Source organism: Pseudophryne corroboree, chromosome 7 (assembly GCF_028390025.1).
Source record: "Pseudophryne corroboree isolate aPseCor3 chromosome 7, aPseCor3.hap2, whole genome shotgun sequence".
Lineage (NCBI taxonomy): Eukaryota > Metazoa > Chordata > Amphibia > Anura > Myobatrachidae > Pseudophryne > Pseudophryne corroboree.
In genome coordinates, this window is record NC_086450.1 from 53802156 (window position 1) to 53816554 (window position 14399).

The 14399-nt window shown below is 42.2% G+C and overlaps 1 protein-coding gene across 2 annotated transcripts in view; it reads right to left on the bottom strand.

Moving 5' to 3' along the window:
• Positions 1-14399, bottom strand: part of MREG (melanoregulin) — a 157957-nt gene that overhangs the window by 90149 nt on the left and 53409 nt on the right. For both annotated transcript variants that reach the window (XM_063933169.1, XM_063933166.1), the window contains exon 2: positions 5178-5240. In XM_063933169.1, coding sequence (XP_063789239.1) covers positions 5178-5240 — 63 coding nt within the window. The remainder of the gene's footprint in view (positions 1-5177; positions 5241-14399) is intronic.

Here is a 14399-nt window from a genome sequence, read left to right on the forward strand (position 1 = left end):
TATTTTTAACATTTACAATTTAACATATGTAGCTTTCATCATAAAAATAATTTTGTTTATCTTTTTTGTGATAATATTCCTTTTGTTCCTGAATTGAACTCAGAAAAAATGTCTTACGCTCCTGCAGTAAGTTGACACCCCCTTTTTTTGGAAAAATTTTGGTTGTATATTTGTTGGACTTTGTTTTTGTCTTATTCAACCTTTTTTTGTTTTATTTTTTAAAGTGTGTGATGTCAATATTTATTGCTGCCGAAGCCCTACCTCCCCAACCCACGCCAGCACTCCCACCCCAACCGCCAGCCCCACAACCACAACCGGCTCCTCATCAACCAAGGCAACGGAGGCGTGCTAGGCCACCAATTTTCCGACCCCGTGTCCTACTTTTTGGGATGCCAGATGATGTGGTTGTACGTAGATACAGGCTGCCACCACATCTAATCCTAGACACTCTCTCCATAATAGAGAGTGATCTGGAGTCTGAAATTCGGTATCCTACAGCAATACCACCATTGACACAATTCCTTGCTGTGTTACATTTTTTGGCTACAGGCTCTTATCAGCATGTGGTAGGAGACCTGGTTGGCATGTCGCAGGGCCAGTTCAGTAAGGTCCTGCGGCGTGTCTGCCAGGCTTTCCTAAAGCGTGTGAAGCAATTTATTGCTATGCCTTTGGATGTTGGTGCCCTAGATGTGGTGAAGCGGCAATTTGAGGAAGGTGGTAGTCGCTTCCCACATGTTATTGGGGTTGTGGATGGCACACATGTAGCTATTCAGCCACCAAAACATAATGAAGAAATTTATAGAAACAGGAAACTGTTTCATTCTCTGAATGTAATGGTTGTTTGTGGGCCATCCCTCCAGATCCTTTCCCTGAATGCAAAGTTTACTGGAAGTTCCCATGATGCGTATGTCATTAGACAATCAGGGATATGGCACAGATTAAGATCAAGTCAACGAGCAGACATGTGGTTATTAAGTGAGTTGTTGCACAATTTTGTGTAAAATATTTTATTTTTTTTAAAAATAGACTATTTCTAATTTTGGTTTATCATCAAACAGGAGACCGTGGATATCCTTGCACCCCCTGGCTCATGACTCCTTACCGTAATCCCAGGCCAGGACCACAGACGGCATTTAACTCCGCGCTTACTGCCACTAGGCAGCTGGTGGAGCGCACAATTGGGGTCCTTAAAGGGCGGTTTCGTGTGCTCCACCGCACTGGTGGCGACATCATGTATTCGCCGGAGATGGCAAGTAAACTAGTGGTCCTGTGCGCTATACTACACAACATCGCGGTAAGGAGTAGCGTAGAGCTTCCTCAGACAGAGGAATTGCCTGATGAGGAGCCAGGGGTTGTCCGACACTTCGGTGGGGGGAGTGTTACACGGAGGGGGAGCCAAGTCAGGGCAAGCATTGTTGCGGAATATTTCAGGTATAGTGTTTTAAGTTTCTCTTTTTTAATCAAAATAAAACCACAGTATGCTTTTGTATTTTGATTAATTTTGTCATTTTGTTTGCTATTGTAAGGCCATTGGGTAATTATTTTTTGGCTTTGGAATATGTAATATTTATTTGCCACTAAATCCGTTAACACGTTAAGCTTACAATGTGTTATTTGCAAAAACAATACTGTGATGTTGCTAAATAGTGTCCTTATTTGTTTTCTATCCTAAAATCCTGTTTATTTCAACAAACACACAAACAAATGAAACTTAATGTTGTCCACTTTGTGACTGTCCAGCTGAATGATCGCACAAACTGTGGTGAGTACACAGATATGTATCTGAATTTACCCAAAACTGTGTGTGTGTCTGTGTCTGTTTGTTTTGTTTTATGTTTTAATTTTTTAAAAATTCCTTCTGCGAATGCGTATTTCCGCTCGTGCTAATTAACACTCTGCTCTTCCCAGCATTGCAAAGATCAATAAAGTTATTAGAAATTACAGCATAGATTTTGGACCAATCACATGCTAGCAGACACTAGAAATATATGCCCAAATAAGGAAAACGCCATTGCCATGATGCGTGCGGCACCTTTCACCAGGCGGGAGCTCCGCGTCCTGGTTGCGGTGATGGACCGCCGCGTAGGCCGCGTTGGGCGCTTCATCCCAAATCGGGTTAAGCGCGAGGCCTACGCGGAGGTCCGCCGCCTGCTGCGTTCTCGCGTCCGCAGCAGGCGGACAATAATACAGTTGGAGAGGAGATGGAGTGATCTCCGCAGGAGGACTCCAGAGCTGTTGGCGGAGATCCGGCAGCAAATCCGCGCAATGCATGCACGCAGTAAGTTACATTACATAAGATTAATAGCATAAATTGTGCAAATTTACACTAAGTGGTAGGCTAATTGCAACACTGAGTGAACAATTTTTTACAATAGGACAGTGTGTGTGGTTAGGGCAAACAGTACTGACTGTAGCAAAATGTCACCAAACAAGTGCATGTTTTCCTGAAAAAAAAACCAGGCAGGAAACTGTACCAAAAAACTTGATCAGTGCTGTCTATATAATAAGGTGGCTTGAATAGTGATCTGGTGATGTTGCCTAGACTAATCAATATGTCTCAATGGAATAGATTAAGGAATGAGCGTCCAAATAATTGTTTGGACTCATTTAGTTTGCTGTGGGCAACATGAAGAGGATTTTTTTTTTTTGTTTAAAAAAACCCACTGTGTCTTTTACATGGAACAGAACAGTGAAATTTACAATTGTTTAGTATGTAATTTAACATGCAAATTAAATTTTAACACAAATATCATTATAGGACGACCACAACGGCAAGCAACACATGAGGCACCATCTCAGCCCCCTTCCCCTTCTCACTCCCCCTCCACTTCCCAGTCCCCCTCCCCTTCTCACTCCCCCTCCCATTCCCAATCCCCCTCAGCTTCCCAGTCCCCCTCAGCTTCCCAGTCCCCCTCAGCTTCCCAGTCCCCCTCAGCTTCCCAGTCCCCCTCAGCTTCCCAATCCCCCTCAGCTTCCCAGTCACCCTCAGCTTCCCAGGCCCACTCCACTTTCCACTCCCCTTCTCACCCCACCTCTCCTTCTCTTTCTGTGACCCCTTCTCCTCCTTCCCATACCCCTTCTCCTTCAACTTCCAAATCACCTTCTCAGCCCCCCTCACCCTCTATTGGCCTAACATTCTCTCCGCCCCCCTCGCCCTCTCAATCAGACCCACCCTCTGAAATAACATCCCCAATCCCTCCTCCTTCCCCCATCCAGCCTCCTTCCCCCATCCCTCCTTCTTCCCCAATCCCTCCTCCTTCCCCAATCCCTCCTCCTTCCCCCATCCAGCCGCCTTCCCCCATCCAGCTGGCATCACCACCCAGCGAATGGGCAGAAGAAGCCCCAGATGGGCTAAGTGACAGTGTTGTGGAGGAAAGTAAGTGTTTTTATATTTTTACAATAATGGTTACCTACTTAGACTTACAATCTCAAAACATGCCCTGTTGTACTGTTGGGAATACGCTACCAAGGGAAAAAAAAGAGTTATTATTCATGGTGTACATGTTGCATTGAATTTTTAAAGAGTGTCATTATATGTAGTGTTATGTGTGCAATGTTTTGTGTGTCCACTCTAGGTCGACACTCATTAGTTCAACAGGGTTGCCAGGACAACATGGTTTATCTGTGCTCAGTTTTGATGGTAACATTTCTACTTAAGTGGAGTTCTCTTTAACATGGGACATTGCCCATAGCAACCAATAAGATTATAGTTTAAATTTGTAAGTCCACTTTTACAAGATAATAATTTTATTTTTATTGGTTGCTATGGGCAACGTCCCTTCTTAAATAGAACTCCAGTAGTAATAAATGTACCCCATGGTGTGGTCCACTTTCTTGTAATAAACAAAAAAAGATTGCTGAGCAGGCTTGTGTGTTGCTCTGCTACTGATTTATCTTGAAAACAGCCATGATGTCGTCACTTAGGAATTAAAGCAGGCCTCTCCAAACTGCGGACATACAGCTGCTGAGAAACTACACATTCCAGCATGCCCTGACACCGTTTTGCATTCTCTGTCCCCAAAACTGTGTCAAGGCATGCTGGTCTATGTAGTTTCACAACAGCTGGAGGGCATCAGTTTGGCCAGGCCTGCATTAAAGTGTGCTTTGTGCCCTGCTTGTATAATAGGTAATGTGAGTAAGTTATTAATGTTTTCTTTGACTCTTCTTTTCAGATTCTGCAGTTGGAGATCCCAGCACTTTGCCTGAACTTTTAGGGCGGCTGAAAGCCCATTTAAGGGAAGTGTTAGCAGATATCGAGGCAATAGAAAAAAAATCTGTGATATTTTTATTTTAATTTTGTTAAAAGTTTCTTAAAAAAACAAAAAAACAAAAAAAAAAAATTGTTGAAGTTAAGTGGGTGTTGTGCTTATTTATGCTATAAAGGAACAGCACATTGCCTTGCAGAAATTGGTGACCTTAAACAGTTCACACATCTTACTTAAGCTTAAAAATAAAAATATAAAACACAAAATTCTACACACACAAAACTCGTTAGGAGGTTATGGTTTTTAAATACATGAAAAGACATTTATTCACACACTACACATATACACAATACTTCAAACATTTGCATTATAACAATAAAAATTACAATATCTATATTTTACAATTTTAAACAACAATGTTTCTGGCCAATTAGAGCTACAAAGTGTTCTTCTGGTTTACTTTGGAGACTTAATTGGTCAGGACCATTGACATTAATTACACTAATTGGGTTCGTAATTGAGGAGGGCTTGTGGACTTTTAACATAAAGGTGTAATTCCACTGAATAGGGGAAAAAAAAGCATTGTGGTGCGTTTGTCCACAAAAGTGTGCACTTTTAACATGGATGGGTAAATATACTAAAACTTAGTAATTTTACGATGAAGTATGTGTTAATGCAATAGTTTCGCAATGCTGCGATGGTTTCGCATTGCTGCGATGTCATTTGGCGTACGCCCACTTTGTGTAATACTGCGTACGAATGTGCAAAAATACGTTGGGGGCGGATGTTCGCAAATTTACTACACTAACGCAACTTTGCGAATATGTTGTGCGAACGAAAAACTTAGCGACCAACTCGGAATGAGGGCCATGGTTTTGCCCAACTGCTAAAAAATTTCCTGCTGCGTTCAACTTGGAATTACCCCCATAGTTGCACAAATTCATTTTGCCTCTAACCATGTCACAGACTCACCACCAGGGGCACTGTTGCATGAAGTTTTGCTGAAGATAAACTTGGGAAACAGAAGATGGAAGCCTAAAACGAAATAAAAAATAAAAACTAACGTAAACAAACTTTAAGATCAAATGGTGACAATAAATATAGCCAAAACTATAGACTATGTTTTCACTTGTAAATTGCAATGGCTAAACAGTATGTCTTGGATAAAAAAACAACAACAACAACATCTTTATTACGCCCATAATGTGAAAATAAAAATGTATCATAACACATTTATTTATTATTTATCACCAGTGTCAAAGTCAGAAAAATATCTCTATGCACACTACCATATTTGCACCTCACACAGGTCCGTGCTGCGCATGCGTACGCTCTCCCGTACGTGCGCATACTCACAGTCGCGGGCACCCGCAGGCGCATGGTATGCGTATTTACGGTAGAGTTTATGTGGTTGTAGCGTGCGACTCAATCGTAACATATTTTCAGTAATAATGTATTTTGTAGATCATGGTCCCTTTGATAGATTCTGAAAGTTTGGTTAATATAGAATGTTTATGAACAGAGGAATCCCTCTTTGTTTGATACGAAGGGTCAGACAGGAGTAATACAGTGGTGTTTAGTATCCATCGGAAGAATATTTAATTAGAAATATTCCGGTGTTGGTTTGAAGCAGATCAATCGCTCGTGCGAATAGTTATGGACATAAGAAGTTTATGAACATTTACTTTATTTGCACTTTATTACCCATGCGGCGGGAAACCCAGTTTCCCTCCCACCTGAGCAGTTGGAAATAGTCACAGCCCACCTGTATGAATCAACCTATGACCTTTTGTTATAATGCGAAGCCGAATTCCTATGTCCAATGAACAATGAGATTGTAGGGACCATTGAATTGTATTGTGTGTGGGGCATAAATAGGCAGGCCAACCGTATCCAGTTCACTCTCTTCAACGGTTCTCATTGCTGATAATCGGGAGCTGGATATCGAGGCGCATGCGATCGTTTCCCCTTGTGCGTAAGTGTTTCTCCGCAATCATATTGTCTTGATGTTATTGTGAGCCATCTCTCTCTCTCTCCTTTCTCTTTCTCTCGTATTTTCCCTTAATAGTATTGTATTGTATTTTCTGTATAGTTATCTGGTTAGTTGGTTTATGTTATATTGTAGTGTATGCTTTGTACTGTGATTCTTTTGCAAGTATAATAGTCATAATACATATAATAGGTTTCGGACCCTAAGCCCAGGTATCTGTGTATTCTTTATAGTGTTAAGTATTCTCTGAGCGTCGGTGACGCTCAAGCAGCTTTGTAGTTAATCAGGTTACACCAGGTTGCACTTACACTCTATCACCACACTAAGGTTTACTGTGTATTTCATAGTTAAAGGTATAGATATAAAGGTTTAACGTTGTGAGCGTCTGCATCGCTGGTGATCTCCTCGTGGTCCCGAGCGTCCGCTACGCTATAGCGAATCATTACGTTAGTCGGCAGCCAATAGCGTGCCTGCCTGTGATCACTGGGCCGTAAGCGAACGTGACGCTTGAGCGTCTCGACTACGACTGAGCGATCGCTACGCAACTTGCGTACCCTTACGGTACTTCTTACGTAGATAGCGTACAGTGTTCTTAGACCTCTTAAAGTGATTTATATACGATAAATATTCAGCTTTATCAATTGGCGGCTCGCCCGTCCTTCACATATCCGCACTAGGTAGATCAGCAGACATTATCCCTCAGCAAAGGGCGGGAGGTTGTATCTCTCGTAGTGCTGACGGGATAAGCGTCTGCTTCGCTTAGGTAAAGAGTGCTGAAGGAACCCGGGAACCGGAGGTAAGAGCAAAACGCTAGTGTCTTTTAAAACTGTTTATTTTTCTGTCTTGCGTACACACGCACGCACATATATATCTGCATTTCTTTTTCATCTGTGTATTTTCGTATATCACTCTCCTGTCTGCTAGTTTTATAGTTGATAAAAGTGCTGAGAGAAATTTGCCGCTATTTTAATAGTTTGAGTAAAGGTAATATAGTTAAAGTGTAGACAAACACACAGTTTTTGCCTGGGAGATAAGGCGAAGTCAGTGTGGTGTGTGGTAGATGATCAAGGATCATCTACATTGATAAAAGTATAAATTGTGTTACGGTGGATCTTTGCTTTGCGTACACGTGTCTCTAACAAAGACTTGCGTACGCAATCCAAAGGCCGACGCACGCAGCGTGTATTACGCAACGGAGCGTCTGGGTACGCCCACGTAACTCAAACAACAGGCGATAAATAGCGCAACGCGATAAATAACGCAAGGCGATAAGTAGCGCAACGCGGTAAATAACGCAAAGCGATAAATAGCACAAATTGATTTCAGCTTTCCAAAACTTAGTTTAAATACCTTACTTTACTGTAATACCTCTGGGGAGAGCTATCAGACTACGGGAAATGATTTTTCTGATCAGAAAACTATAAGAATGATATTGGGTTGAAAACGGTATGAGTGTATTGAATCCCGCTTTGTGGACTTTGTGATCTGTGTGATAATCCCGCTTTGTGAACTTTGTGATCTGTGTGGAACATGATGAGCACGGCCTGAAGTGAAAACGTGCAACAGAGTGTGATAAAGTTTTCGTTGTATTACGCTCTGGCTGTTTTGGAGCACAGTAGAGAGACTCCAATGATCCTACCATTTATGGGCAACAAGTGTCTATAAGTGATACGATTGGACCGCACGGTTGTATGTGTGACCAATAACGCAACGTGATATGAGGTCGTATATCCATGCGTAAATCTTGCCCTCATACGTGTTGTAGGGAGCACATGCAAGCGTGATTTGTGTAAAGAAAAAGGAAGGGAATTTTCTCAGGAAAATCTCTAGAGATAGGGCCTGCAACGGCTACACGTGTCTGCTAGAAGGCGGAACGGAGATACCCGGAGCAGAAGAAGTTCAGTGGAAGAGCTTTAAGGATTTCCAACGAAGTTCTGTGTTTGGTGCATTTTAGGAAATTTTCTGTGTTAAAAAGGTCCACAATGGCAGCCAAGTGCACAACACAGAGACGGTCGGAGGTCAGGATTCAGACTCCAGAGGCTTGCAGACCCCGAGGGTCTGCTCGGTTAGTAATGTGGGGGAAATATGGTCCCCACACTGAGACCTTTTGTGATGAATGGACACGAATGACTGCGGGGGATAAGGTACCATTTCCCGGGATAGGTAGTTTTAACTCAGAGGTGTTGCATAATTTAAGGCGAAGGATATGTCTCATTAAATCAGCAAAGAGACGAATCAAGCATTATGATTGTTTACAGTTATGGCAACAGGAAGGTGAAATGCAAAGAAATGTAACTTACATACCTAACTTTCATCTTGAGAGGAGAGACATGGCAATGGAGGGGATTGTGGTTGCGGAGAAAAGCACAAGGGTGAACAATAAAAACGCTCTTAGCAACTGTAGTATAGATAATAAGAATAAGTGTAATAAATGTAACAAAGATAATTGTAATACTGTTGAATGTACAACTATTAACCCATGCAAGTCGCACCCCATGTTAAACTTTCCTCAGGAACACCAACAAGAAAATGAACCCAGAACGATGTCGGCACCTCTTCCAGAAGCCATCACACAAGACATCCAGGTGGACGCGACCCAATCGGTAAAGACTGTAATCAAACCCCCTAATGGAGGGTCAGGTGAGGTCGTGTCCACAGGTACGTATGGTATTATACATTACGCACAAACAAATGTACCTCATATTGTAGAATCAATTCAGAATGACGTTACTGGACTTAATCCTGTCAGGGTAATCGCAGTACCAAATGGGGAAACTGACTCTTCAGGAATCACTCCTGTCAGGAACATCGCCATGTACTGCCCCTTTTCCCGAACAGAATTAAGAACAATTCTGTCTGAATTTCCTGATCCCAGGAAAGACTTAGTTGCTTGTCAAAGATACATTAGAGTGCTAGGACACACTGCAGAGCCAAATAACAAAGATTGGAGGACAGTCTTGAGGGCATGTTTACCCCCCGATGTTGATTCATTGAAATTTATCGCTGATTGTAAGCTAGATGAGGAAGTGCCACTAACAAACGAGTATAACCAAGATAATGTAAAGAGAATCAATCTACAGTTGAAAGAATATTTTCCTACAGTAGTAAAGTGGAATAAAATCTGTACAATAAAACAAAAAGAAGGTGAATCCGCAGAAGAGTATTTTCACCGGGCTCTGCAGGATATGGCTAGGTACACTGGTATAGATGACATTGAAACTAATGTACACCACAGAGAGGTAGCTGTGTCCGTATTAATGAACAACTTAAAAGACACACTAAAAATCAGGGTACAAACCTCCATACCTCACTGGAGAGGCATCTCGGTGGCTGCATTAAGAGAGTCCGCTATCGAGCATGACCGAAATATCCAAAGAACCAGGGAAGCGCAGGGAGAGCGGTTGATGACACTGAACATCCAAGCACTAGAGGATGCATCAAGTCGACCGGAACCCCAGGCCCCTAGCATATGGAGAAAGCCAAGGATTTGTTACCATTGTAGAAGAGAAGGGCATTATGCCAGCACCTGTAATAACCCACATAAAGTCAGACCCCCTAGACCAAGAAATGAGCAAAATTATAACACACACCATTATAATTAGGGATCACATAGGCAGGAAAGGTGATCATTAGGACTGATGGTAAGCCTGAGGTAACGGTTAATAAATGTCATTCACTGAAGACACAGGAATGACCAGGTGAAACGTTGTAAATATATTTGTGAAGAAAAATGTTTTTCTCTCTCTCTCTATCCCCATCTCTGACGATTATTGGTAAGAATTTACACATTGCATATCCACTTGGTCCTTGCAGAAGTCTACCAAACCCCAGCATGACCTATCCGCCACAATGTATTTCTGGCCAGATACAAACAGTGGAGTAATGCAGGTGCTGGTGGGGAGGGACTGTTCAAGGAGACCATTAGACACGTAGATATGACAGCCTGATAATAATAACAATGTTTTCTTAAGGTTGAAAAATGTTTGATAAAAATGCCTTGTTTCTCGGTTCCTATTGTTGATTGTTGTTGAGTTATGTAATATATATATGCACATGAAGTGTTCTCTCTCTCTTTTGTTTTTTTTGACTCTCTCTCTCTTCTCACTCATGTTTTCATGGTTTAAAGATGGTATGTCACCCCTCAGTTGGACCAATGGTAATGCCAGATTTTTGCTCCTTACAGAAAGATCGCTGATTAGGAAGGAATATTGCATCACCAGAATGTTCAGTTGGAAGACTGAAGAGACAGCACCTTTTGAGAGGACAGCAGAACAAGAAGAACAACAAGACGAGAGAACTTATTATCGTAACAAGTTCTCTCCCCCACAAACTGTTTTCTTATACCCCCATTACAAATTTCTTCTTTTCTCCTCCTGTAAGATGGACTTGCCCCAAGAGACTGTGATATGGATTTTTCCTGTCGACCATGATGTTGACCAGAGCAGTCTGTTTCGGTGAAAGTACCAGTGAGGTCGAGAAAGGATCCAGAAAGGTTCTAATGACTGAGACGGAGGTGTAAATTTCCAATAGCAACCCAATCACCAGGCAAAGGCGAGTACCGGGCACGATCTAACAACCTTGTTATTTGCAAACGTTTTGAAGGATTGTTAGTTTAAGAAGAAGACCGTATCTGTAGGCTCTGTAACAATGTCATCAAGGATGGGTGCATTAAGAAATGCCAATCCAGGTTTAATATCCATATGAACCGGCATCCATTGAGTGACTATCACTCCTTAGTGGGTAATGTGTTAAATAAAACAGATTGTTGGGTATGCTCTCAAGTACCTCAAGGTCATAGCAAATCAGGGCTAGTACCATTTCCTTTAACGATAGGGGAGGTACTTGAGCTAAAGGGTGGGAGACCGGTGGACAGGAGGTTTAATATCTCCAGCCCTCCTAGTTTGAAGCTCCACCAATACCATGTGGATAGGTCCCTATTATGTTTCAACATCTCCAATCCCAGAAAGCCGGGAAATTGGGAAGTGTCATGGAGTAACCACACCATGACCTTTTCGCATAGAGCAGATAGAATGCCTACAGATACAGAGCTTGTACGCCACATAGCCAGTAGAGGAAAATCTTTCCGGTAAAGGTACACCTTAGGAAATAGGATTACGAGAGTTGGAGAAGTATCACCAGGATACTGTGCACATATCGTACAACCTGATACGTGTATTAAGCAGATGGAAGAATTAGGGTTAGGAGATTTCACCTGGAAGGTGTGTAATATGGTTATGTCCTTCTCCGTCCCATATGTTCTCCCCGATGATGCATATTTCATATGCGGGAGAAAGGCGTACAAGTGGCTTGCCCCAAACTCTGAAGGATTGTGTTATATTGGAAAAGTATTGCCTGAAGTGATGACTGTAACACATGACAAAATGAAAGACATACATCGTGGTGCCCAAGCTCCTTATACTCACACCCACTACGAGCACGTTGTTAAAAGACACCTGATAGAGAAGACAGAGCATCCGGCCTCTGATCTGATAAGTGAATCCACCGGGATTCAATTCTTAATCGCGTTAGATTTCACCCGCACCGCTAGAGGAGTGCTAAATTATAAATACATATCGGCGCTCGCAAATTTGTTAGATAATATCACTGAAATGTATGATGACACGTTTAGATATACGGGAAGGGAACTTCAAGCTTATAAAACAGAACTGGTGCAGCATAGAATGGTTCTTAATTACCTCACAGCAGTGACAGGCGGATATTGTGTTACATTGGCAACACAGTACGGCGTGAAATGTTGCACGTATATCACGAATAGCACAGAGGATCCGGTCGAGGTCATAGACCAAAAGATGGACGATATTCTCCAATTGAAGTGGGAATTTCGCCGAAAACACAATCTCACTCTTGCTGCTGTAGGTAATGAGCTGACTGGTTGGGTATCATGGTTGAACCCGCGAAATTGGTTCTCCGGTTTGGGAGACTGGGCTCAAGGAGTCATAATGGATGTTGGGAAGTTTCTCCTATGTATCTTAGGTGTTGTCATATCCATTGGCTTGATATTTAGATGCGGTCAGGCTTTAATGAAGTGCAAACATCGTACCAGGGTAATGAGTTTAAGGAGTGAGGAAACTGTAATTAACCTGGATTTGATTTATGACCCAATGATAGAAACAATGATGTGATGAAAATGCGATTTCTACGGTCCGTTTCTTTCACCTGTTTTTCTGGTTTTTCTCCAAGATAAAAAGATCCACTTGGACGAGGAAGTTGACGAGACGCTATACAGACAACGGATAGACCAAAGAAGAAGTTTTGACCACTTGAGATATGGACATTTGATGAACTTTGCCATGGATCCCCAGTTTCCCTAGAATTCTTAAACTTACGCTAGCCCAACATTTTTTGTAAATCTAATGGCATTGACAAAGCTTTTTGCTCACACCTAATGGGCAACACAGCGCAAAGAAGACGACTTTCAACTGATACCGAACAAAACTTCAACCGACAAATGTACATTAACCTGACATAGAATACCACCGCATTTACCGTAATTATGTCTTTTCTTCATTTCTACAACCCCCAGGTAATGACACACATAGTATAGGGAATACAGGCACAGATATCAGCAATCACATATCCCCCCCATTCATGTATCATCAACTAAAATGTGCTCCCCATTTTGTTCAAAACCCGAAAAGAGCTCGGTAAAGTTTGACAGCCCATCCACAGACCCGTACCACGGGATAAGAAGGAATTCAAATGTATACTTCGCAATACCTCGAAGCTTGATTTACAACACGTACGGCACGATGATACATGACCCCCCAAACAAGGATTCATACACACATGCTTCTGCTATCTCACTAGGTCATACCCTCTTCACACCTACTCCTCTCTCCTCCCTTACCCAACCATGGAAATGAATTAACCCCTAACATATATTTTTCTCCTTTTGAAATGTTTTCAGGAAGTGGCAGTTATTATTGACTGCCAAAGGGTGGACTGTCAAAGTCAGAAAAATATCTCTATGCACACTACCATATTTGCACCTCACACAGGTCCGTGCTGCGCATGCGTACGCTCTCCCGTACGTGCGCATACTCACAGTCGCGGGCACCCGCAGGCGCATGGTATGCGTATTTACGGTAGAGTTTATGTGGTTGTAGCGTGCGACTCAATCGTAACATATTTTCAGTAATAATGTATTTTGTAGATCATGGTCCCTTTGATAGATTCTGAAAGTTTGGTTAATATAGAATGTTTATGAACAGAGGAATCCCTCTTTGTTTGATACGAAGGGTCAGACAGGAGTAATACAGTGGTGTTTAGTATCCATCGGAAGAATATTTAATTAGAAATATTCCGGTGTTGGTTTGAAGCAGATCAATCGCTCGTGCGAATAGCTATGGACATAAGAAGTTTATGAACATTTACTTTATTTGCACTTTATTACCCATGCGGCGGGAAACCCAGTTTCCCTCCCACCTGAGCAGTTGGAAATAGTCACAGCCCACCTGTATGAATCAACCTATGACCTTTTGTTATAATGCGAAGCCGAATTCCTATGTCCAATGAACAATGAGATTGTAGGGACCATTGAATTGTATTGTGTGTGGGGCATAAATAGGCAGGCCAACCGTATCCAGTTCACTCTCTTCAACGGTTCTCATTGCTGATAATCGGGAGCTGGATATCGAGGCGCATGCGATCGTTTCCCCTTGTGCGTAAGTGTTTCTCCGCAATCATATTGTCTTGATGTTATTGTGAGCCATCTCTCTCTCTCTCCTTTCTCTTTCTCTCGTATTTTCCCTTAATAGTATTGTATTGTATTTTCTGTATAGTTATCTGGTTAGTTGGTTTATGTTATATTGTAGTGTATGCTTTGTACTGTGATTCTTTTGCAAGTATAATAGTCATAATACATATAATAGGTTTCGGACCCTAAGCCCAGGTATCTGTGTATTCTTTATAGTGTTAAGTATTCTCTGAGCGTCGGTGACGCTCAAGCAGCTTTGTAGTTAATCAGGTTACACCAGGTTGCACTTACACTCTATCACCACACTAAGGTTTACTGTGTATTTCATAGTTAAAGGTATAGATATAAAGGTTTAACGTTGTGAGCGTCTGCATCGCTGGTGATCTCCTCGTGGTCCCGAGCGTCCGCTACGCTATAGCGAATCATTACGTTAGTCGGCAGCCAATAGCGTGCCTGCCTGTGATCACTGGGCCGTAAGCGAACGTGA